Genomic DNA, 23,480 nt, shown 5'->3' with positions numbered 1-23,480 from the left:
CAAGCTATTGAAATTTAATTAACTTCTTAATTGCCTCTGAGAGGGTGCTCCCCTCCCCCGACTCCCCTTTCCTGAGGACTCAAGTCACTACAAGATTAGGTGCATCCTTTCCTACTGAGGCCAGACAAGGCAGTCCTCTGCTACACGTGTGTGTGTGTGTGTGTGTGTGTGTGTGTGTGTGTGTGTGTGTGTGTGTGTGTGTGTGTTGGGGTGGAGGGGGTTGGACCAGCCCATGTATGCTCTTTGGTTGGTGGCTTAGTCTCTGGAAGGTCCCAGGGGTCAGGGTTAGTTGACCTTACTATGGATTTGCCATCCCCTTCAGTCCCTTCAATCCTTCCCCTAACTCTTCCATAGGGTCCCTGACTTCAGTCTAATGGCTGGCTGTAAGTATCTGCATCTATTTCAGTCACCTGCTGGTAGGGCATCTCAGAGAGCAGCCATGCTAGGCTCCAGTCTATCATAGCATCAGTAATAGTGTCAGACTTTGTTGCCCTCCCTGCCCCCATGAGATGGATCCCAAATTGGGCCAGTTCTCTCCAGTCTCTGCTCCATTTTTGTCCCTGCAGTTCTTTTAGACAGGAACAATTCTGGGTCAGAAATTTTGATGATGAGTTGGTAACCCTATCTCATCCCTCCACTTGGGGCCCTGTCTCTTCAGATTCCCTCTCCCTTCTGTCGAGCATTTTTGCTAAGGTCATCCCATGAGTCCTGGGAGTCTCTCACATTCCAGGTCTCTGGAACTTTCTAGAAGTTCCACCCACCTTCCACTCCCAGAAGCTGCATATTTCCATTCATTCTCCTGGCCCTCTGGGCTTCTCTCCTGCCCTACCATTCTTGATCCTGCCCGCCTTTTCCCCTCTTCCTTCCCTCTCTCACCCAGATCCCCCCTCCCTCTGCCTTCCATGATTATTTTGTTCCCCCTTCTCTGTGGGATTGAAGCATCCTCACTTGGGCCTTCCTTCTTGTGAAACTTCTTATGATCATGGGTATTCTGTACATTTTAGCTAATATCCACTTAGCAGTGAGTGCATACCATGCATGTCCTTTTGAGCCTGGGTTACCTCACTCATGTGATGTTTTTTCTAGTTCCATTAATTTGCCTGCAACATTTAGGATGTCCCCATTTTTAATAGCTGAATAGTATTCCATTGTGAAAATGAACCACATTTTATATATACAACACATACACATACAGTCCTCAATTCATAAATACCACTTGCTCAGTATGTACAATCTCACTGGTATATTTTCAGGGCTGACCATTTGGTATTGTATAACCAAATATGTGTGCTCTTCCCAAATAAAAATTATTTGTCCCAGTTTCTGCATTTCTTAGTTGCCAGTAATTTTTTGTATAGGGTTGAGGTCTCATGGGCTCACCCACCCACCTATCCACATCCACATTGGCATGTCTATTGTTGTCCTAATTCAGCTCATGTCTAAGCAGTCATGTTAGTGAGACTTTGACTGTAGCACCTGACATTCCTAATAGACAAAATCCCATAGCAAACTCTCAGATTATCTGGCTCTTGAAATCATTCCAATCCCTCTTCTACAATGGGCCCTGAGCCTTAGGTAAGGGGTGTTTTGTAGGTGTATCTTTTGCCATTGGACTTCACAATACTGCATTTTGATTGGTTGTGGCTGTTCTCTAATGGATTCCATCTATTGCAAAGGTTTATTCTTTGACGGGGGTGAGAACTACACTTATCTAGGTGTATGAACAAATATTTAAAATGTAGTTAGGGCTAATGCTGGCTTGATAAAGTAGCTGTTGTATATTCCTCTCCAAGATCCATGATTTTACTAGCCATGTGTTTCCAGTACGAGATATGATTTTTTTTCTTGCTGAGTCTGATTAGAGGATTACCAAGGTATTTGTGCCCCCGTAGTCTTAGTTTTTTGGTTCATAGGCATCATGGCTTATTGTTTGCTTCCCTCATTTGAAAGCTTTCATGGCACCTTCTGGTCATGGCACCTTCTGGTCATGGCACCTTCTGGTCATGGCACCTTCTGGTCATAGCACTTTCATGACCAAAGCTAGTGCTCAAGGAGGCTTTCAGATCAATCCTCTACATCCTGTATCTGAAGTGCATGGCATCTTATCAATCAAACCTTACCTTCCACCTCTGGGGTGGGGGGCAACCAAGGGCAGTCGCAATGGTCTATAATGTTTGGAGAACCTTTTTGAACAATTATGACCAACAACTGAAAAGAAGGCTTCTCATGCCTCATGTTGGGGTTTTTGTTGGATGCTCTTGGAGGGAACATTTGCCAGATGGGAAAACTTCATTAAAGTATATACGTATACTTCTACACAGACTTTTGCATATTATGGTCTTTTCAGGGAACTGATAGTGTGATTCCTTATGATGCTTTCAAATACGCTTACTGCTATTTTACCCTCCTGTCTCCTTCTGTGTTTATCTCCCTTTCCCTCTCTAATTCCCACAACTACCACCATGTTTTTAGGACTAGACCACTGTTTTTTATTAGCCTTTTGACCTGCAGCAGTCAGACTTCCAACCCTATACACAAACTATTCTCTTCAAAGAGAAAAATCACCTTTGTTTCTAAATACAATCTACGTTTTTGAGTTGAAATGAGTCTATTCGTGTCTGAGTTGACCCATGTTGCCTAGTTTGATTGAAAGGTCTTCATGACTCAATACTGGCCTATTTCTCCAGTCTTAATTCCTTTTTTTCTTCCTAAATATCTTGATTTTCTTTGTGATGAACTCTATGTGGCTGCCTTGAAGGCTCTCTGAGTCTGTACAAAGCCATTTCCTTCATTGGTATGGCTAACTCTCCAGAGCTGAAGCCGATGCCCTCTGACTTCTCTATGCTGGGTTGACTGCCTCCTTCCACTACTTTCTGCCGCCTGACATCAAGGAAGAACTGGCTACTTACATAGAAATCTAAGCCTCAGAAGCACAATATTCTTAAAACATTTAATCCAGCACCATCTGGAGAAAAAATGAGGAGACAGAAGAAAACTTTGAAAACAAAAGAATAATTTGTAAATGCAAATAACATATGTAAATGCTAGGAGAGAAGACTTCTATTCCAATACAAAGAAATGACAATGTCTGAGGTGATGAATATTCCCAATTTCTGATCACACAATGTATGCCTATACAGAAGTATCATATTGCACCTATAAGTGTATACCACATTAATTAGAACTTTAACAATGAAATAAATAACACAAAAACAAATGTAAGTCATTGATAAGTTTGTATAGACACTTAAGTCTTAATTTCTATTCATAAATTACAACATCCAAATGTATTTAATAATTTCAAATAAAATTCATTAGCTGTTAGCCAGCTCATAAGCACCTAATTAAACCTAATTACTTAATTAAACATTGGTAAGTCTGTAAACAGTAAAATCAAAAATTTAGTCTACATTACTGCCCATAAATAATTGAGTTTTTAGGTTTTATTTTTTACAGAATTTACTGACTTAACAAACTACATAAAGACCAGGCAGTAACAAACTGTAATGATTTTGCAATTTAAGAACACTCAGCCAGTTCCAAACATATAACCAAGAGAGTCCTCCTATAAATATTATTTCCACAAAGTGAGTGCTAGCCCAATTTAATGTATTATTATAAACAAGTAATATTTAAATACAACTCACTATGATTTGCAAAGAACTTTAGGGTTTGTCCATATCATAAACATTATATGTGTTTTCAAATTTCACTATTTTCCAAATCAGTTAGAGCCTCAAAACAATAAGATATATTTAAAAAGCTAAAAGACAAGCAAAATAGACTCATAGGAGGAAGTGGATGATCATTTGCTGCTAACCATTTTTGACAAGGAGATGGGAGAGAGCAAAGTTTTCTTGACAGTATTCTCTGTGAGGTATGGTCTGAGATTCTTCAGCCAAGCAACAGCTTCCAAGACAAACATAATCATTCAGTTATTCATCCAACACGTGTTCACGAAGAATCACTTTCCATGACAATCATTGACATAGAAGCAAGCACCTCCTCTTGGGGGGAGTTAAGAGTCAGTTGGGATGAATGTTTGACAGTAGCTTACCATTACAGACAAGCGGATTTTAGTTACCTCTATATGTCCCTTTACTTGATTTTATAAGCTACTTCCCAGACCTAGCTAACTATGGTATCTCTCACATTTGTAGTACGTGTCTCAAAAGACAATAGCCAGTATTTTAAAATCCATTACATTTGAAGAAATTGATGTCATCTACATGTAAGAAACATTATCAGCAACTTGCCCTCTTCCCATTCCCCACTCTCAACCCCTACTCATTTCCTCCTATGTTTTCTCCAGTTCCTGTCAGCTAATTATACCAACATCCACCTGGTCTCCCAAGAAAGAAAGCTCAGAATCCTGTGAGCTTTCTTCTTCACATCATAACTGTGTCTTGAATATCTTTCCTCAACACCTAACCTTGGCTCCATAACATCCACTTTAGGCACTACACTACTGCAAGCTGGTCTCCAACTACCTGAAACATCACACCCACCTCAAAAATCCATTCATTTTAAATCCAAAAATCATTCTGAGGCAGGCAAGCACAGGGGATAATTTAAAAACCCAATTCTCTGCTTCCTGTTTTCTTTGTTGTTAACGAAGGAAATCTCCATCACATCTGTGCCTTTAAAACTTATCTTTAGGCTTAATCAACACTGCCTGAAATATAACCAGGTCTTCAAAACCTCCTCCTTTATTCCTTCAGTGAGACCCACACCAAGATATTACTAGGCATCTGATATGCACTCATCAGCCATATATAAATCTGTCACGTAATTTTTTTCTACTGCTTTCTTGGGGTCTTCAAAAATAAAGAGGAAAAAAGGAAAGAAAATTCACTGCCATATAATAAAACAGTCTCTTTTCTTCCTGCTGTTGAGTAAAATTTTTTTTTTACTCCAAACCTACTGCTCTATTTTTTTCTTCTCATTGCCAATGTTTATAGTCATTGTTTGAAATACTGTGGTCATGGTTGGTCCCTCGTACTACCTAATAGGGCTCCTTATTTTACTTTACGTTCTTGGTCCTGCCTCCTTCTATAACTAATCCATTTTGCTTCCCCAAAAATTAAATAGGTTCAGCCTCAAAACATCACAAACATCACAAAATATCACACAAAATATCAATGGTGATCTGGGTTAAGGTAAGAATCCACTCAAAACCTGCTTACATAGGCTAAAATAACTTCTGTGTGCCTTCCCATCTCCTTCCTCAAGCCCCTTTTGCAGCAACCATGACCTACACATTTCTCAATGTTATTAACAACATCCTACAGGTCAATCTTTACCATATTGCCTGGTTGATCACAGCAATAATCCCACCCCCTTCAATTTTCTATGTTAGTTACTTTTCCCATCACTGGGACAAAATAAGTAATCCAACCAAGTAAAGGGAGGAAGCATTTATTTTGATTCAAACTGGTTCGAGGTTATAGTCGATCACAGCACAGATGGTACCTGAGCTGGAGTAAAGTGGTCACACACACTGTGTCTCAACCAGGAAGCAGAGGCAGGGCTATTGGGGCTTAGTCTACTTCCTAATTTGTATTTAGTTCCTCACTAAGGGATAGCACTCCTCATATACAGAGTGGGTCTTCCCTGTTGGCCTAAACCTTTCTGGAAACATCTTTAGACAATTCTCACTGAAGAATCACATATTCAGAGATATGTATCTATCTACGGTGATTCTAAATCCTATCAAGTTGATCAAGGTTAAGTATCACTTTAACAAAACTAAAGAAGCAAAAATCTTATCATGTTAGAATTTCTTGGCCTTAGAGGGTTATTTTATCAATTGTTTTATCAATTCTAAGGACTGTCCTTAGAATTCACAAACCAACGGGCAGTCTCCAGAGAGTCTATGAAAGTGACTCTAAATGAGCTGCCTAGCAGTGGGGAATATGGAGTTGGAAGTGGCTACCTTCTGTAGCCTGGCAAGACTCCCAGTGAAGGGATAAGGACACCAATGCACCCATAAAACCTATGGCCCAAGATTTGTCCTGCCTACAAAAAGTAGAAGGACAAAGATGAAGCAGACACTGAAGGAATGGACAACCATTGACTGGCCCAACTGGCCCATCCCATGGGCAAAAAACAGTCCCCAACACTATTGATACTCTGTTATGCTTGCAAACAGGAGCCTACCATAACTGTCTTCTGAGAGTCCCTACCCAGCAGTTGATCAGAACAGATGCAGAGACCCATAACTAAACATTAAACAGAGCTCAGGGAGTTTTGTAAATGAGTCAGGAAAGGATTGAGTGTCCTAGAGGGTGTAGGGGCTCCACAAGAAAACCAACAGAGTCAACTAACCTGGACTCTTGGGAGTTCCAACAGACTGAACCACCAACCAAAGATCATACATGGGCTGGACCTAACCACTCCCCCTGACATATATGTAACAGATATGTAGCCTGGTGTTCGTGTGGGTCCCCCCCAAACTGCAGCACTGTCTGTGACTCTGTTGCCTGCCTGTGGATCCTGTTCTCCTAACTGAGCTGCCTTGTTTGGCCTCAGTAAGAGAAGATGTCCCTAGGCCTTTAGTGACTTGAGTGCCAGGGTGGGTTGGTACCCAGGAGGTACTTCCCTCTTCTCAAAGGAGAAGGGAAGAGGAGATGAGGGAGGGACCATGTGAAGGGGAACCAAGGGGGGGGCTGTGATCAGGATATAAAGTGAATAAATAAATAAATAAATAAATAAGGAGAAAAGTCTTAAAAAATTCACAAACCAAGTAACTGTGTTAACTCAGGAACTTGCAATAATCCAAGTACATTTAAATTCACTTACAGAGATTGTAAAACTACCAATCCTATATTTACTGCTTACTACTGAGCTATTATACTTTAAAAAAAAAATACTGTTCCAATGCACTGGTGATTTAGGGAACAAAGAACAAAAGGAGTCTTTAGCCGATGTGATTTTAAAACAAACGTCTGATCATGGCTACCTTGATTTTCTTCATTATGGAAGCATTCATTGCTGCCTCTCTGAGTCTTGTATTTGGTCCCTACATTTTAAAACTATTTGTCAATTTTATTTCTTCGAAAGGATTCAGCAGTGCCATCTCCTAATGATTCCTACAGAAGGCTTTCAAACTTTATGGTTAGAAGCCCCATCTTCCTTCAGCTCCAGACCAAGCAATGCAGACCTAGACTCTCCTTAACTGTGATTCTACCCCATGCAACCCAACAGAGCCCCTACAATAACAACTGGTAAGGGCCACACATTGCCCTTGCTCAGTTCTAAAAACTGTTACTAAAGAAAAATCCTCCACACAACTAAGGTTCTTGGTGTAAGGAACATGGCCCTGGATTGAGAAACCAGAGAAATTCTGACCAGGGAATTTCTACAATATAATCCTGGCCAGATCCCCTGCCTGGAGTCAAAGCAGCCAGAACTGCTTCCATTTGTGTGGTGAAAATTGCATGCTCTGGACCATGTCATAAGAAGGATGAGTCCCAAGTGCAAGCTACCACAGCCCACTGTTCTGAGAAAAACTCTTTTCTGTTACTGCCTTCAGCTGCTACTTTCTTGTACTCTGTCCAATCATTTTTACCTTTCCACAGAGGATGAAGGAAAGGAAAGGGGAGTGGGGGGAAGTTGGGGAATGGGACAGGAAGGAGGAGAAAGAGAAGAGGTGGTGAGAGAAGAAGACAGGACAGGACTATAGAGCATATTACTGTGTAAAAATAATGCAAACGGTGATCCATCATTGGGGAAGACAGACTGAGTGAATTGTCTGTCCAAAGGGAGTTGAGTTTGAGATAAAAATTCCCAGTAAGAAGCAATGGGGAAGAAGCCAAAACAGATACAAGCATTCAGTAAAGAGAGAGAGAGAGAGGGAGAGAGAGACAGAGACAGAGACAGACAGACAGACAGACAGACAGACAGACAGACAGACAGACAGACAAGAGATGCTGAGGCAAAAGTGTTCTGCATAAATGTAAATAGAGTATATTCTCACCTTGGGTTGTTAGAAGGATGAGAAGGAGGCCCAGTGAAAGATATTATCACCTTATTCCACAGACATGAATTTCAGCACCATTCAACATTTCTATAGAGATTAGAAATACAGCTCAGTCAAATGTGTAATGTATGTTGAGTAGGTAGATGGTGCTGACAAAGTCTAACTTTGTCAAACAGACAAGGAAGACTGGAAATGACAAGCTGATCAGGGTCATACTCACCTGTGATACCAGAACTCGGATAGTGACAGTCAACAGTTCTGGAGTTCAAGGATAACCGTAGTACTACATAGCAAGACCCTATATCAAAATAAATGAATTTGAAATGAGAAGGAAGGGAATGAGTAGGGAAAGGAGGGGAAAGCAAAGATGTTTCTTCGAGTCCTTGACTCTGCCTCTATCAAGTGTGAATCTGAACACCTCATCTACTCTGCAAGCCTCTTCATGAAGCAGGGGCAAGTGGATCCCCATTTTTCTCTTTCCTTTTTCTATAAAGTACATTCATCTGCTCTTATGCTTTGAAAATCCTTTCTGAGCTTGTCATTCTTCCAACTGAACTGAACAAATTCAATACAGTTTTATAATTCTTGACCCTTTTAAAAATTAACTACAATGGAAGCATCTGCTTGAACAGAGATCTTAAGGAAAGAAAAAGACTGAAATCCAAGCAATATCCATGCAAAGTGTCTCTTGTGGGTAGGTAAACTTTTAACCTCTTACCTCGAATGAATGGATTTCCTTATTTGACCTATTTAATCATCAGTAAAAGTCAGTCATGTCATTCCGTAGATTTTGTCCGTTAGCAGAATACTATAAATTCTAAATGGAAAGTATTTTCTTTGGTCTTTCCACATTCTGCAATGAGAAAGAAGTTAATACTAGTTTATCAAAATAATTTATGTTTTAAATTCCTCAAATAGGAGAGAGAAAATAATAATGTCCATTCCATTTTAGGCTTGGTCTCAGGAGTTGCTTTGATATAGGTTATGGCATACTCTGGGATGTGGAGAGAGGAATAATAAATCATTCTTACTGAAGCTATTATACATTTTCTAAAATTACAGATTTCAACATAAGTAAAGTTTTTATGGTTTTGTTTGGACCATCATCTCCTAAAGATGAGTTTAAATATTTCCAAAGAGGTCTAAAGACCCAATTTAACTATAATCAAGATACAATTAAGTAGTTATTAAAGGACAGGTGAGAAACATCTATGTGGTAAAAAAAAAAAAAATCCACAAAAATGAGGGGAATTTTTCAATCTTAAAAACAAATTGTATTATCATTGTGAGTATATGAGGGTCTGTATGACCCTGCCCTCATGTGGGGGTCAGAGGCAGGTCTGGAAACTGGGTTCTCTTCTACCACATCTGTGTGACTTCTGGGAATGGAATCCTGGTCATCAGGCTTTCATAGCCAGAGCTTTATCTACCAACTCATCTCACTGGCACCCCACAAATCAGTTAAATGACTTTATTTTAATGTTGCAAAGTAGAACATTGAAAGTTCTTGAAGTTAACATATTATTATGGAAAGGTTGCAAGTAAGCAACAAGGAATAACTTTGGGTCAATTTTCTAAATTGCATATTGAGGGAAAATTAGTCATTTAAGAGAGTTTTTGTAATTTCATGCTCAGTAACAACAATCATCTTGAAACCCTATCAAGCTGGAGGAGGGTTCCAAAGAAGTTAAGTCTGAAAGGAGGGAGGGGGCATTTGTAGCTGAAAACAAAGCGAAGCTTCCCATCTGTGTCCACCTCTGAGGTTGCCTCCCAGGATCTGGGAACTTGCTAGAAAGCTGTCTTCCTCAGGGCTTTACATCATACATTTTATCTCTCCAAGGAAACTCTAATTACTGGTTCCAATCATTTCTGATTGATTTGACTTTTATTTGTCCAAGATATTCTTTGCTCTATGATGAAATCAAGCCTCTAATAAAATTCCAAATATTTCAGAACAATTTACCAGCTCCAGATGACTGAAAGTTTTCTCATGTCCATCTGGCATTCAGGAAGAAAGCTTCACAAAGTAGATTCTGAGGAATGATACATTTGGCAGTCACTAAAACAAAGGACTCACCAATGACATACTTAACGTCAATTAATCTTGCATAAATGCAAACTTCAATACCAGCATCACACATTTTAGTGTATTGATCTTCTAACACGTGGCTTCATATTTAGAGGACATTTTGGAAATCAATTACATAAGCACACCTTATTTTCAGCAAACACATTTAGAATTACTGGCAAGCTAGGCACAGTGGAATTAAAATGATAACTCAGTAGGTGAAAGCAGTAGGATCAAGAGTTCAAGGACATCTTTTGCTATATAGCAAGTTCAGGGCAAGCCTGAGATACATGGGACCAGGTCTCAAAAATGTATGTAGATAAATATAATATCATGCTATAAAACAAATATATACATATATATAGTGGAGAGACAGAAACAGTGTGGGGTATGCTGTTTGTGTGTGTGTGTGGGTGTGGGTGTGTGTATGTATGAGGGTGGTGGCACGGGAGGAAGATGTGGCTCAGCCTGGTCTACAAACCAGGACTCTCTTACCTCAGCCTTCTAAGCACTGGGATTGCAGGTCTGTGCTACGACTCTACTGTGTTCCAGTTTTGGTCTTTAGGGGTTTAGGTTGTTTTTTTTTCACTTAAGAAACTAATTAAGTGCTGAAAGTTCACTTGAGTTATTTCTTTCTTTTGTCTTTACATAAACTCCAATTCAATGATGAAAGACAACACAGAGTGGGAGAATTTCAGCACTAAAAAGTAGTCACCATCACATTCCTGAGTTTGCTTGAGTCATAGTAAGTATATCAGAAACCCCTATGTCTGCCTATCGAGAAAATATTGTCATGGACAATAATGTTCTATTTAGCAATTAAAAAGTATTGAATTCTTAAGCACTAATATGAAGAACGACTAAGGAAAATAATTAATTTGATCAGCATTTTTTCTTGCAGGTGATCAATTTTTATCAATCCGCTAAGAATAGTACTATATAACAATAAATCCTTTCTGTAACACTAATCAGTTAAGTCATCCAAATTCTGGCTATAGTCGTTACCTCTCCTTCTGCCCAACATACTTTTATAAAATAAGAAGACATTAGCATTGCCTGATTTGGGTACACGGCCATAACTGTCAGATAAATTAATGATTCATGTCTTGGTCTCTAAGAATGTAGAGATAACCACTGTGGTTCCTTATTGTACTCAATTAGCTCATACCTCTATGAACCTCTCTTAGAAATAAGGCAAACTTACAAGGAAAATTTGATCCTGATACATGCTTCAAAATTAGAGTCTTGGGGCACATTGGCTTCTCATAGTCTTCAACATCTAAGACTCCTCTGAAACTGAATTCTTCCCACCAAACAGAGCTTTAAGCCTTTAAAACTCTCAGCTTCTCGTAAGTTCGGAGTAATTTATGAAGTCAAATTTGTTGTTCAACTACATCCTGCTCAAGCCTATTCTTCCATCCTCGGATCCTTGTAGTTGCTATGACTGCAGTGTTTGTACTTGGCTGCTTCTTTGTGTCCCTGGTGTACTGAGTCCCACTGGTAGAGAGAAGTAGTGTAGAGAACCCTTGCAGCCTCATTCCTGGCATCAGACCAGCTGACTTTGAACCCTCACTGTGTGACCCAGGTAAGTTACTTACTTATTACCTGCCTCAGTCTCCTTTTTGCATAAGAAGAATGTAATAATATTAAGAAGTTATGAGTCATAGTCTGATTATTAGCTTCTGGGACAATAGGCATGCTGTATAATATTAGTTACTTTTACTTATTAATAGTAAGAGGTAGTCCAGCATATGTTTAATTTTTGAAATTCAAAACATTAAATATCTCAGAGCCTCACAAATTTAGAAGATATTTACAGATGCTGAAGGCCCTATTCCAAATATAATTTCACCTTAAGATTCTGCTTACTAGTGATCCACACAATCCCATGACCTAGAGAGTAAACCACAGCAGACCAGTGCCCACAGCCTGCTGTTTCTAAAATATCTCAGAAAAGAGAGGGAGATGCAAACAAAAACATGAAAAACTTTAGACATTAATTTGTTTGGCCTGGAATGAATATGATTTCCTAAGGTCAAGTCACAGAGCAGTAAATGATAGACCACCAAGATTGACAGTAGCAACAATGATAAGAAAGTCCCAACAATGATAAATTTATGCGTACTTTAATACTTGCAAAACATATAGTATAAAAAGAAAAGCATCACTCCCCTCCCCTTGTTTAACATATGAGGAAACTGAGGCCTAGAGAGGCTAAGTTCAAAGTTCACATAGCTGGGAAATGCCAGTCAAGACTTGAATGCAGGCCATATGCCAGTATGTTGGTTATCTTAGGATGTGTCTGCCACTCCTAAGCCATTCTATTTGACTGTAGGAGATATGATGCTATGATTAGCAAACTCAAGGCACACACTCTCCATTAAACCAGAGAAAAAATAAACCTCATGTAAATCACACAGAGGAAAAAGTGTTCTCCATCAAACTATGGTGTCTGGATTCAAGGTTATGTATGATCCAGGCAAAGGATAAATGAAGTAAAAGCTCTTAGGCTGCCCAGCTCTCAGCTTGCCTGTAGATCACAAAGACAGTCCTGGAGCTTGGAGGTCTTGGCTTCAGGACTAGAAAAAAGAAGAAAAGGTGGTCTGTGTCAGGAGCACACACTACTGCCACTGGCACACAGAAGCAGGCCACTCCAGAGGCTGTGATTCAGTTATGTTGCCATGTTTGTTCTGCTGGTTCTGACCTTTCCCCCCTTAACTACACTACTGAGCCTTCTGTGTACATTTCAAGATGCTCCATGAACAGACCTCAACAAGCTCTTACGCCATATGCCTTTGGTTTCTGAAGAAAAACCAAGAGGTTATTCACAGAAGAGAAATAAGAAGCAGGCAAGAACAGTGTGAGGACTGTTCACAAATGTGTGAGGAGAAAAACAGAGCACGATGCATGAGCACAGTGACCACAGACTGCCCTTCCTTCAGGTTCTGGGCTATAACTAGGTGGTAGAATGGTTGCCTAGCATCCATAAAGCCCTGGGTTTATTCTCAGCACCACAAAAAAATAAACAAACAAAACAGGTTATTCTTTCAGTTCTTACTAGTCCCACCTGGGATAATGGTCCACCATGAAACAACAGGCCCCAAACCTTATTGCTGTTTGCAACACCTCTATACTAGTCAGGACACTGTTAGGATAGGAAGTGACACCTGAATAATATCCTGTTAGGGTGGAGCACCAGATGTTCTGATATCTAAAAACAATTATTCAAGTGTTTTTGATATTCTCCATGGGTTTCTTGTTCTAGCCTCAAAACAACCTCAAGGGGCCAGTAAGATGACTCAGCTGAGTAAGGGTGCTCACTGCCAAGCTGACAATCTGAGTTCAGTTCCTGGGGCCCACATGGTGAAAGGAGAGAAGTGACTCCCACAGGCTGTCCTCTGACCTCTGCACATATGGCATGCATGCATGTGCATGCACCCCCACCCACCCCCACACACACCCACACACATCATTTTAAAAACCTTAGAAATAGAAAAATCTTATCCTTCCATTTGACAAAAGCAGTAACTTTTTAGAAATTGTAACAAAAAACAATAAGTTTTCTCAAAACAGATTTTTAAGTAGAAAAGAGACAAAATATCAGAAAGTCAGAAAATTTATCAAAACTGAAAACACTGACTCTCAAAAGATAGAGGAAACACAAGAAAAAGACAAGAAGAACATATTCAACTTGTATAAAGCACTGGAGAGATGACTGGAAAATCACTTCCACAACTAATCAGGCAAAATCAATAAAGAAAGCAACAAAAGCTTTGAACAAAGTCTTTAAAAGAAAAGTTTATCAATAGACAAATGAAATATGCTGTATCAGAGACATGAAAGTTCTGTAATGGGAAACTGCACAAGACACTTTAGCCACCAGAAGAAGAGATGGTGTTGTAAAGGTCAAGTACCAAGTGTCAGTAAAGATACAGAGCAAAGTGGGAATAGAAGATGGAAAGTATTGTATCCTTAGCTTATGAAGATAAACATACAATTCTACTCCTCAAGTATTCACCTAAAAGAAAATGTTTATGCCTACTCAAACAATTCTAAATGAATACCCAGACCAGCTTTACTCATAAACAATACAAAGATCTATCAAAAAGCCAGCAGAAAATTTGAGGTACAACCACACAACTGAATGCCATTCAATAATGAAAAAAATGAACTTCTAACAAAGGTTCATCTCAAAAGCACAGAGTGAAGAAAAACAGATCCAAAGCAATTATATACTGTATGATTCTATTTACAGGAACTTCTGATGGGAACAGCTGCAGAGGTCCAAAGGTACACACAGAGAGATCAATCAGGCTTTGTTAAAATAATCCAGATGGAAAATGCTAAATCAGGGTGGCTGCAAAGATATGGGAGAAATGGTCCAGTTCTGAATCTATCTCAGAGAGAAAGTCGGCATAGTTTTCTAAAGAACTAAATGAACTATGCAAAGAAATGAAGCCGGCTGGACATGGGCAGGATGAGAGAGAGATGAAATTCCGATTGATTGAGATGGTGAAGCTGATGGGTGGAGCAGCCTGAGGGAGAGGATGAAGCTGGAATGTGTTCGGTCTGAAATGCCCATCAGATGTCTAAATTAAGGTTGTAAACCAGCAAGTGGGTGTGCAGAGAAATCACTGCACTGCAGATGGAGGACTGGAAGCTTTTTTTACCTCATTGCTACAAAGACAGAGCTGAAATGAGTTTAAATAAGCAAGCACATAGAGAGAGATTTTTATTGTATGGAAACAGAGAACCTGCTTTTTCAAAGAAAAGCAGTTTGGGGCCATTGGTGACTAGTGGGGTCAGGGAAACATAGTAGTAAATGCCTTTGCTACAATCATCAAAGCCTTCCATACTTAGTTCTGCAGATCTGATCCTGTCCAGTACTAGATGGCTTGTCACCACACCACTGGATGGCAATGTCTACTTAACCCACCCACCCAGAAGACAGAAGAGCAGCAAGCACCTGACAGCTGCTCTCCAGCAGTCTCTACCAACTTGCCACTTCCACATCTTCTGCAATCTGCCCCCGGACAGGACAGTCCTTAGCTCCTCCAACTTAGCAGGTTCTATTGCTTCTCAAATTGTGTTTGGTGACTTGGTTCTTAAAAGGCACACCTGAAGTCAAAGGGAACTAACTGCCTGACTATGGGGCAGGAGAAGCTATCAGAAATAGCTACAATCTGTGTGGTATGACTTGATGAAGGGGGGTGGTGGAGACTCTCTCTTCAAATTCCTGAAATTCCACCATTATTATGAAAGAAGCAAGAAAAATGCCTAATTTAATTTTGGATGAGCAGTAATCAGGAAAAATGTGAAACTGTGGATGAGAAAGGAAGGAAAGGAGTTGAAAGATCAGCACACTACACACACACACACACACACACACACACACACGGGGTTGGGGGTGGGGGTGGAGGCCAGATACACACCTCAAGGTGGCACATATTTTGTTAACATGAGTTCCATTTGGCTCACTCCTAACACCTAACAACTAGTAGACCCAGAAATGAACACATTCATTCTCACCTTTCACCATTTAAGGAAGCAGAGAAAACACACCCCCTCCAAAAATAAAAATCTGAGATGAAAAATAAAGGACCAGTTCTGTTAACGGCTTTAATTTATTCTCCCAGGGATCACTTGTTGAGATCAAAAGGCATTTAAGCCATTCCTGTAAAGCCTAAAAGCTAGATGAGAGTGATATTTAGATATTAGTTGTATCTCAATTTCCTGTGAATCGGGGTACCAAGGGTCTTACTGCAGAGGACAGCTGGGCCCCTAGACACCAACGCCAAGAGGCGCGCCTTCCCGCATGGTTGGAAGCCTGGGCAGGGCGCTTGCGCCTCCCTCTCTCTCCTCCGCCCCCCTTCGCCCTACTTCTCCCTTTCTCCTCCTCCTGTGGCTGCTGCTGCTGCCAGACCTCGCCAGTTCAGACCCACCAGGCTGCCCTCCCCAGCGCACTCCTTCGCTGCCGGGGCAGGAGAGCTGCGCGGGCCCCCCCGCAGGTAGGAGCCGGAAGCCGAGGTCGAGAGATTTGCTCTGCACCGGCTAGGGCTGTACTGGAAAGTGTGGTAGGGAAACCCAAGAACTGTCCGGACTGTGAAACTGGACAGAGAAGATGGAGGTGGAGGTGCGGGTCTAGGATCGCAATCTGTCAGCCTGTGCCAGTACTTGGGTGGCATTTGTTGAGGCAGACTATGCACGCTGACTATCAACCCTGAGAGTTTTGCTGGTGACTATGGTCTCTAGGTTCAGTGACTGAGGTACGGGCTTTGAAAGGCACCTGGATTGCCCGGCAGCTGGTTGGAAGCTAAAGCGCTCAGCAACCCCGCTGACAGGGCGCCTTAAGATAGCCGAGCTCACTTCCCTTCAGGCACCAGGCTAGGGACCCCAAAATTGGTACCCTGTGCTGCAAAGCTGTCTGAAGTCCTACCTTAGGCAGCCTAGACCCTGTGCATAGCACATTTTGAGACCTGAGAACGAAGGAACAAGGGATCAGTGACTTTGAGCTGCTGATCCCAGAAGCCCTGAGCTTGAAAACAAAGTTGTGCTCCAAGAGCTCATATGGAAATGGAGCTTTAAGAATGGGGACTAGAGAAGTCACCCTGCAGTGAGTTAGAAGCTCTGTGGGGTATTCTATCAGGAACTGAGAGATCGATAGCTCTTCAGCTCAGTTTTGTTTGGGTATTTTGGACATTTTTTTTTAAAGGACAATAAAGTCTGCAGCCACGTGACTGATAATGGTTTGCAGGTATCTTTCCCTGAGCTAGGTGGAACTTCTGGTAGAGGTGAGTCATGGGTGGGTATTCTACAGTTTCAGAAAACAGACAGATGCTGAGCTCCCATTTCCACCTCCCTCCGAAAGGGCAAAGGGATGGAATTGATCATATTCTATATCCCCTTTTGACTACCGTTTTCTGGAGCCTTATGAGTAGGCATGGTGTGAACTCACGCTGAACAACCTTGGTACAGGATGGATGGAATGAAGTAATGCAGTTCTGCACTACGTTTTTCTTGTCTTGCTCATTTGGTGGCTGGGATGAGGATGAGAAAGCAGACTGGAAACTGGGTATTTGGGGCTCCCCATCTTCCTTTCCTCGCCTGTTTCTTTACTGATAAAGTTTTGATTTCCCAGGCAGCTGATACTAAACATCTTTTTGTCCCATTCCCCTTAGAGAATCACGATGTTGCGAACACTTTTCCTGACTCTGCTGACTATAGCGCTGGTCAAATCACAGGACACCGAGGAAACCATCACATATACGGTAAGGGGTAATGGGATTTGAGATACATGAGTTGAGTGATAGTCTATGATACAAGACTTGACCAGTCTTTGCCAGGACAAGTGGGCAGTACTCTGTGAAGCAAAATAAATTAAACACTTTAATATGATTCAAACTTAGGATTCCTGATAAACTGCGTTGGGTCTTTTCAAAGGTGCATTTGATCACCAGCTGAGATGAATGATTTGTGAGATGGATGCAAAATAAAATGAGTTGTGCAAAACCAAAAATGAACTCTTTTAAAATTCAAGTCTGTGCAAGCTCCATGTTTCTAAGACACTGAATTAATCAATGAGTTTGAGGACTCTGGAAGCCTGGGTACATGCAGATGCAATCAATGCATGCAGAGTAACACTCAAATCAATTAAATATGTATTGTGTAAGTACACTATCTCATCTGTGCCTGTCCTCGTGAAGTTCTCATGCTTGGACTCAGGAAGGCTGTCTATTCATGTAAGAGTACTGTAGATAGTTTAACTGTCATCGGGAGACAGCATTTGCCAAAGTGGATTTAAAGTACACTGTGTGCATCTTGGTCTTGCAACTTCTATTTATATCTCTGGCAATTTTTAGTCATATTTGGTCAGTTAGTTGCATCAGCATAACCAATGTTTAATAAAATATTTAAAATATCATCTAACCCCTCCCACATCCCTTAATAGACATGTCAGGAAAGGGCAGAGCAGGCTCACCTTGCTGGGATGAGGCCTTTGTTCTTCTGTGTTGTCTTCTAACTCTCATTCAGTGTTCTGGGATGAATGACATTTGTCCTGGGTGAGTATATGAAAAACACATTTTTCTACTTCTTTCCAATTCTTAAAATTAAGTAATCCTATTCAAAAGAATGCAAATGTTTTTAGAGTAAAACTCAGAAGTGAGCTAATATCAATTACTGATAATAAACATTATCTCACTTTTGTATCATGTTATCCCTAGAATAGTATTACCCGTTCAGCAGATGTTCCCTTCTGCTGTTCAGAACAATGGTAAATAAAATCATTGAGCAAAAGTATTGTGTTGATTTAATATTAAAACAAATAAAGGAAATGAAAGTATTTGATGTTTATCTTCAAATGAGGAAGTTTTGTTAATCAGGTTAAACTTACTGCCCTCTCAGTGAGCTAGGATTAAATTGTCTACTTGTATATTCATCTAATAAAAGAGTTTACTGCTTTTCTGAGATGCTATCCTGGAATTCACTCTGTAGCCCATCCTGGCCTTGAATGCATAATCATCTGTCTCAGTCTCCTAGGCAGATATTTGAACTGCTCCTCTCATGCCCCCTCCATTTCCCAATCACCTGTATCTTATTGGTTTTGAGTAGCAAGTATCAATTGCAGTTTAAGCCCTTCAATTTTAGGATTGTTATTATGAAGGCTTTCAAGTATGATGCCCTTTTTGTGCTAAGAGATGATAGGTTAAGCCTATTCTTTTTTAAGATGTGTACACCCATAACAGATGGCTAAAGGACCAGGAGTGCCTATTCTTTTTTTTTTTTTTTTTTGGTTTTTTGAGACAGGGTTTCTCTGTGTAGCCCTGGCTGTCCTGGAACTCACTCTGTAGACCAGGCTGGCCTCGAACTCAGAAATCCACCTGCCTCTGCCTCCCAAGTGCTGGGATTAAAGGCGTGCGCCACCACAGCCTGGCAGGAGTGCCTATTTTTAATCACCTCAGTGTGAGGTGAGTGCCACAATCCCGCCAATGCTAGGATGGAAGAACAGAAAGATTATCCACTTGACTTAAGTATGAACAGAAGTTGGGAAACTATCTTCAGGCTAGCCTTAATAGTAGAGCCATGTTCAATGCATCAATGCAACATGCTAAATACCTAAAACAAACTACAAGTCTTCCTTATTTATCATGCAATTATTCAAATGAACTACCATCTTGGCATGGTTTGAAAGAATGGTATCTATAAAACAGGAAGTCTTATATTCCCCTTTCATATTAGAGATATGATTCACTAACCTACTATTGGACAAATACCTATATAAGCAATTCTTTCACAATCAAAAGAAGTTTACATTATTTGTTTATTGAGACAATTCAGCCTTCTATATCAGGGAAGATATTGTCAAAAACTACAAAACTTTTAAATAACATTATCATAGATTATACAAATCACTAAAGAAATAGAAAAGGCAGAGGTACATAATGTTGGTGCTAATAAAAAAGAGAATAACTTAATGCTGGGTCTTGATAGAGGTTCTGAGCTCAAGTTGTTCCTAAAGAAGGTCGGGCACAGCCACGCAGACAAGCCTGGGAGGTGATGTGAAACAAGTCGAGCGGATGGGGAAGGAGAGATGTGTATGCCTGAGGTCTCCATGAGCTCATAGGTGGAAAAGCAAATATAACCAGTATGCCTGCAGCACAGAATGTAAGCATAAGGCGTCCTGCCTCTTCCTGAGGCCAGGAAAGTGTATGTCAATATGGTAACTGTAGAAATGGAAGAGTGGTCAGAGTTTGAAAGGAAACAAGTAGAGCCATCAAAGCTGAGTCCACTGGCTCTTACATAAGGCAATGTCAGCACCTTAACAGAGTTAGGAAAGCTAAGAGGAACTGGCGTGTGGATAATATGAGTGAGTTTTCACCCTAGAGGGTCTCCAGCATCAGTAAAACAGCTGACTTCTCAGTGCCTTCACCAGCTAAGTAAGCCCACAGCATCTATTTGCATAATCAGTTGCCACTTCTAGGAAATAAACAACTGTTTCATGAGCTTTAAATCTCTTCAAAGGCTACTTCTCTTCTCTAGGATGTTTTTCAGCATGTAATTGGCAACCTACTGTACTGTCTGAAGTGTTTATGAAGAACCAGATTCCAGGCATCCTATCTAGGTTGACAGAGTCAGATCCTTGAGAGCTAGCATCCCCTTCAAAACAGCTCCCTAAGCAATTCAGAGGCCCAGTAAAACCTGACCTTCAAGACAAAATCTAGTTCCTCACTGTCAAAGAAAGACTTTCTGAATTCAGCCCTGCCTTCCTTCCTGACCTCAGCCCCTGTCAGAACTCATTCCCTCTTCAATAGTTTTATGACTCTGTTCATAATGATCCCCATTCCAAAAATTCCCATATCCCCGTGGGTGTGTGCTTGGGGTGGAGGGAATCCTCATTCAATAAGGCCTAGTTCACTCTCTCCTCTGCAAGGACTTTCCTCTGTCCTATCCACACAAAAGCATCTGCCACACTGCTGACATCTCAGTACAGCTCGCCTTCTATTCACCTGCTTTTCAGGCCCATGAGCTGCCAACCCTAAAAATACTCATAAATGAGTATGCGAAGCTGCTTAGTGGCTGTTCTGTGAAGAACTGGAGCTAAGGACAGAGCAGAGAGTAAAAGAGAAGTCAGAATGTCAGGAAATCTAAGAACTCAGTGAGAATACCTAGTGTGGGTTCCGAATGTGAAAGAGGCGCACAGGTAGATCACTCTTTTGTGTAAGAAATTTACTAGAAGTTATTAGTGCTACAGATGGACAGGATAGCAGCATGGTAGAGGCTTTGAGGAAGTTTCAGGCACAAATGCTGTAGACAGACAGACAGACAGACAGCATGGTGGAAGCTCTGAGGCATGATCAAGCTCATGTGGCAGATCAGACAAGGTTCATTATACAGGATGGGTTTCATCAGGTAGGGGCTGCCATGCCATGTGGTTGATAAGTACATGGTACACATACAGCAAAAGTACTGTAGTCAGGCTAGCCCCGGTTCATGGGGAGGAGAGAAAGTCTCAAATTCTGCAGAAGAAATGTGACATTGAGGGTAGAATCTTGAGCAAGGGGTGGGCATTCATTTAGCTTATGTGTAACCATTATGTAGAGTGTGTCCCCAGTAGTCCCTGATTGCTTTGTGTCTGATAGCCTAGGGCCTGTTTATAGAATGAACCATGAAGGTATAAGGAGACACAGTTACAGACGCAGCTGGTCTGGGTTCTAATATTCCCAGCCTCTTTGTTTATGTAAAATAAATTGACAGAATAGCTTTATATAGAGGGAGTTGAGATATTAGGCACCACCTGGCATCTGCTGCTGACTAGTTGGGTATCATGGGGTTAGAGAGTCTAAGATAACCCCTGGCAAAACTTTGGCCCTTGGTTTACATCCTGACAACACAGGCATTACCTCTGAATTTGTAGTGACACAAGTATAGCTTTTGAGGAAATGTGAAAAATATTGTTCCATGTGTCACATTGCCAGGAAGGTCATTTTTAGAATCTGGTGAAATTCAGGTAGAATGTTCAGGAAGGTGGATCTTGTGGAGAGACAAGTGGTTACCAAAGCTATGAAGGAAGAAATTCCTGGATCATATTAACCAATTAGCCATTGTGATCTGGTCTGGTTTTTGTCCTGTCCTTAATCTCTATTGTAACAGCAGTACTATGTCTCCTATTAAAATAATCAAAAACATAGTACATCTTGACATAAAGCTATTAAATGAGGGAAGCAATTGCTCTAGTGTATTCCAGAAAGGGTAATATGAATCTTCAGTTATTCCCAAGTGTAGTAAATTGAATCAAGGCAGAAGAGTAGTGATCTAGGTGGCTAGACTCAGTTAATATTTTTCTTCTTTCTCTTTTTTAATTAGAAAAAGTTAAAATTTGGCCCTAAGAGTTTGGATTAAATTATAGGTATCCTACACATAGGGTTTCTTCTGGAAGATTTAAAATAAATTTGGGCCTCTTTCAAATTAGGTTTCTTTTATCTTTTTCAAAGACAGTGAAAATATTTGAGATTTTTAAAGGTGTGAACTTGGTCCAAGTAGGGTAGGGGGACTGAGTAAACAGTTATATCAAAAACATGATCAAATTAAAGGGACCAATGTAATCTTAACCTGTACCCTTAGTGCTAGGACTGTACCAAGCTAAACTTTCAGTATCTTCTACATAAAACAGACTAAGAAGTGTGATCCTTTCCTCCAGTGTGTGTGTGGGGGGGTGGGGGGAGCTCTCCTTTTGACTAATGAGATCACCTGCTTGTCCTTGCTTCCCAGACTTTGCACAGACTTATGGTAAAAACCCACATTTTGGTGGTGGTTGCTTATTTAATTATACATTTAGAGGGCTGAAGGTCATAACTAAAGTGAAACTTGTATAAAGGGCTCCATTTATAAATAGACGTATTCATCTGTCTATTGGAATAAGCTTTATAATTAGTATGTAACTTGGCAGAAATATCTCAATCTGAATAATCTTTTCTTTTGCAACAGAAATTTCCCTAATGTTAAGACAGTGGGTACCTGGCAAGTGAAGGCTTCACTCTAAAGGAAAACATGTTTAGCATTTAGAGAAATCTAATTACAGCTTCTAAGTAACTCAGTAAAATGATAAAATATCATTTGAGGCAGTGAGATTGTTCAATGGATAAAGGTGCCTGTTGCCATGCCTGCCAACCTGAGTTCAATCCCCAATCCCAGGTCCCACATAGTACAAGAGAAAACTGGGTCCCAAAGGTTATCCTCTGACTTCCACACATGAGCCATGGTACATATGAGCCCATACACATAAGAAATTAATTAAATAAATCCCTAATCTAGCTTTTATAAATATCATTAAGAGAAAATCAGTATACAAGGAAGCTGGAGGCTAGGGAGTCATTAAGCATTTGCTATGCAAGTGTAAAGAATACAGTTTGGATCCCCACATAAGTGCTGGGCAAATATGGCAGTCTATCTGTAATCCTAGCCTTGGAAAGAAAATGATCAGGTATTCCCCAGAACAAGCTGGCTAGTGAGACTACCCATATCAGAGAGCTCGGGTTTGACTGAGAGACTCTGCCTTATTAAATATGGTAGAAACATTAGATGATCCCTGGCATCAACATCAGGCCCACACATGCATGTATGCACACACCTACATATACGTACACATGAACAACTTAAGACACATGCGTGAATACCACACATATGTGAAAATAGAGTGAAAAATAGCAAATTCTCAAAGAAAATATATTGCTGTAATTAGGGAGAGAGAGAAGAGAGAACTAGATATTGATTTTATTTCCTTCCATGCTTGGAATTTTGGCCATAATTAAGGTTGTTTTTAAATTTATTTTTTACATTTCATATTTAATCCCACCCCCAATCCACCGACTGTTCCACATCCCATACCTCCTCCACACCTTCTGTCTCCATGTGGATGTTCCCACCCCCCACCCC

The 23,480-nt window shown here is 40.6% G+C and overlaps 1 protein-coding gene across 1 annotated transcript in view; it reads left to right on the top strand.

The window, feature by feature from the left end:
• The first annotated feature begins 15,907 nt into the window (after positions 1–15,907).
• The window catches only part of Efemp1 (EGF containing fibulin extracellular matrix protein 1), a 69,114-nt gene continuing 61,541 nt past the window's right edge, over positions 15,908–23,480 (top strand). The window contains exons 1-2 of the mRNA XM_031338820.1: positions 15,908–16,057; positions 17,228–17,317. Coding sequence (XP_031194680.1) covers positions 17,237–17,317 — 81 coding nt within the window. The 5' untranslated portion in view covers positions 15,908–16,057; positions 17,228–17,236. The remainder of the gene's footprint in view (positions 16,058–17,227; positions 17,318–23,480) is intronic.

The sequence above is a fragment of the Mastomys coucha genome, unplaced genomic scaffold (genome assembly GCF_008632895.1).
Source record: "Mastomys coucha isolate ucsf_1 unplaced genomic scaffold, UCSF_Mcou_1 pScaffold22, whole genome shotgun sequence".
NCBI classification, from domain to species: domain Eukaryota; kingdom Metazoa; phylum Chordata; class Mammalia; order Rodentia; family Muridae; genus Mastomys; species Mastomys coucha.
This window is presented reverse-complemented; position numbering and strand designations above follow the sequence as displayed.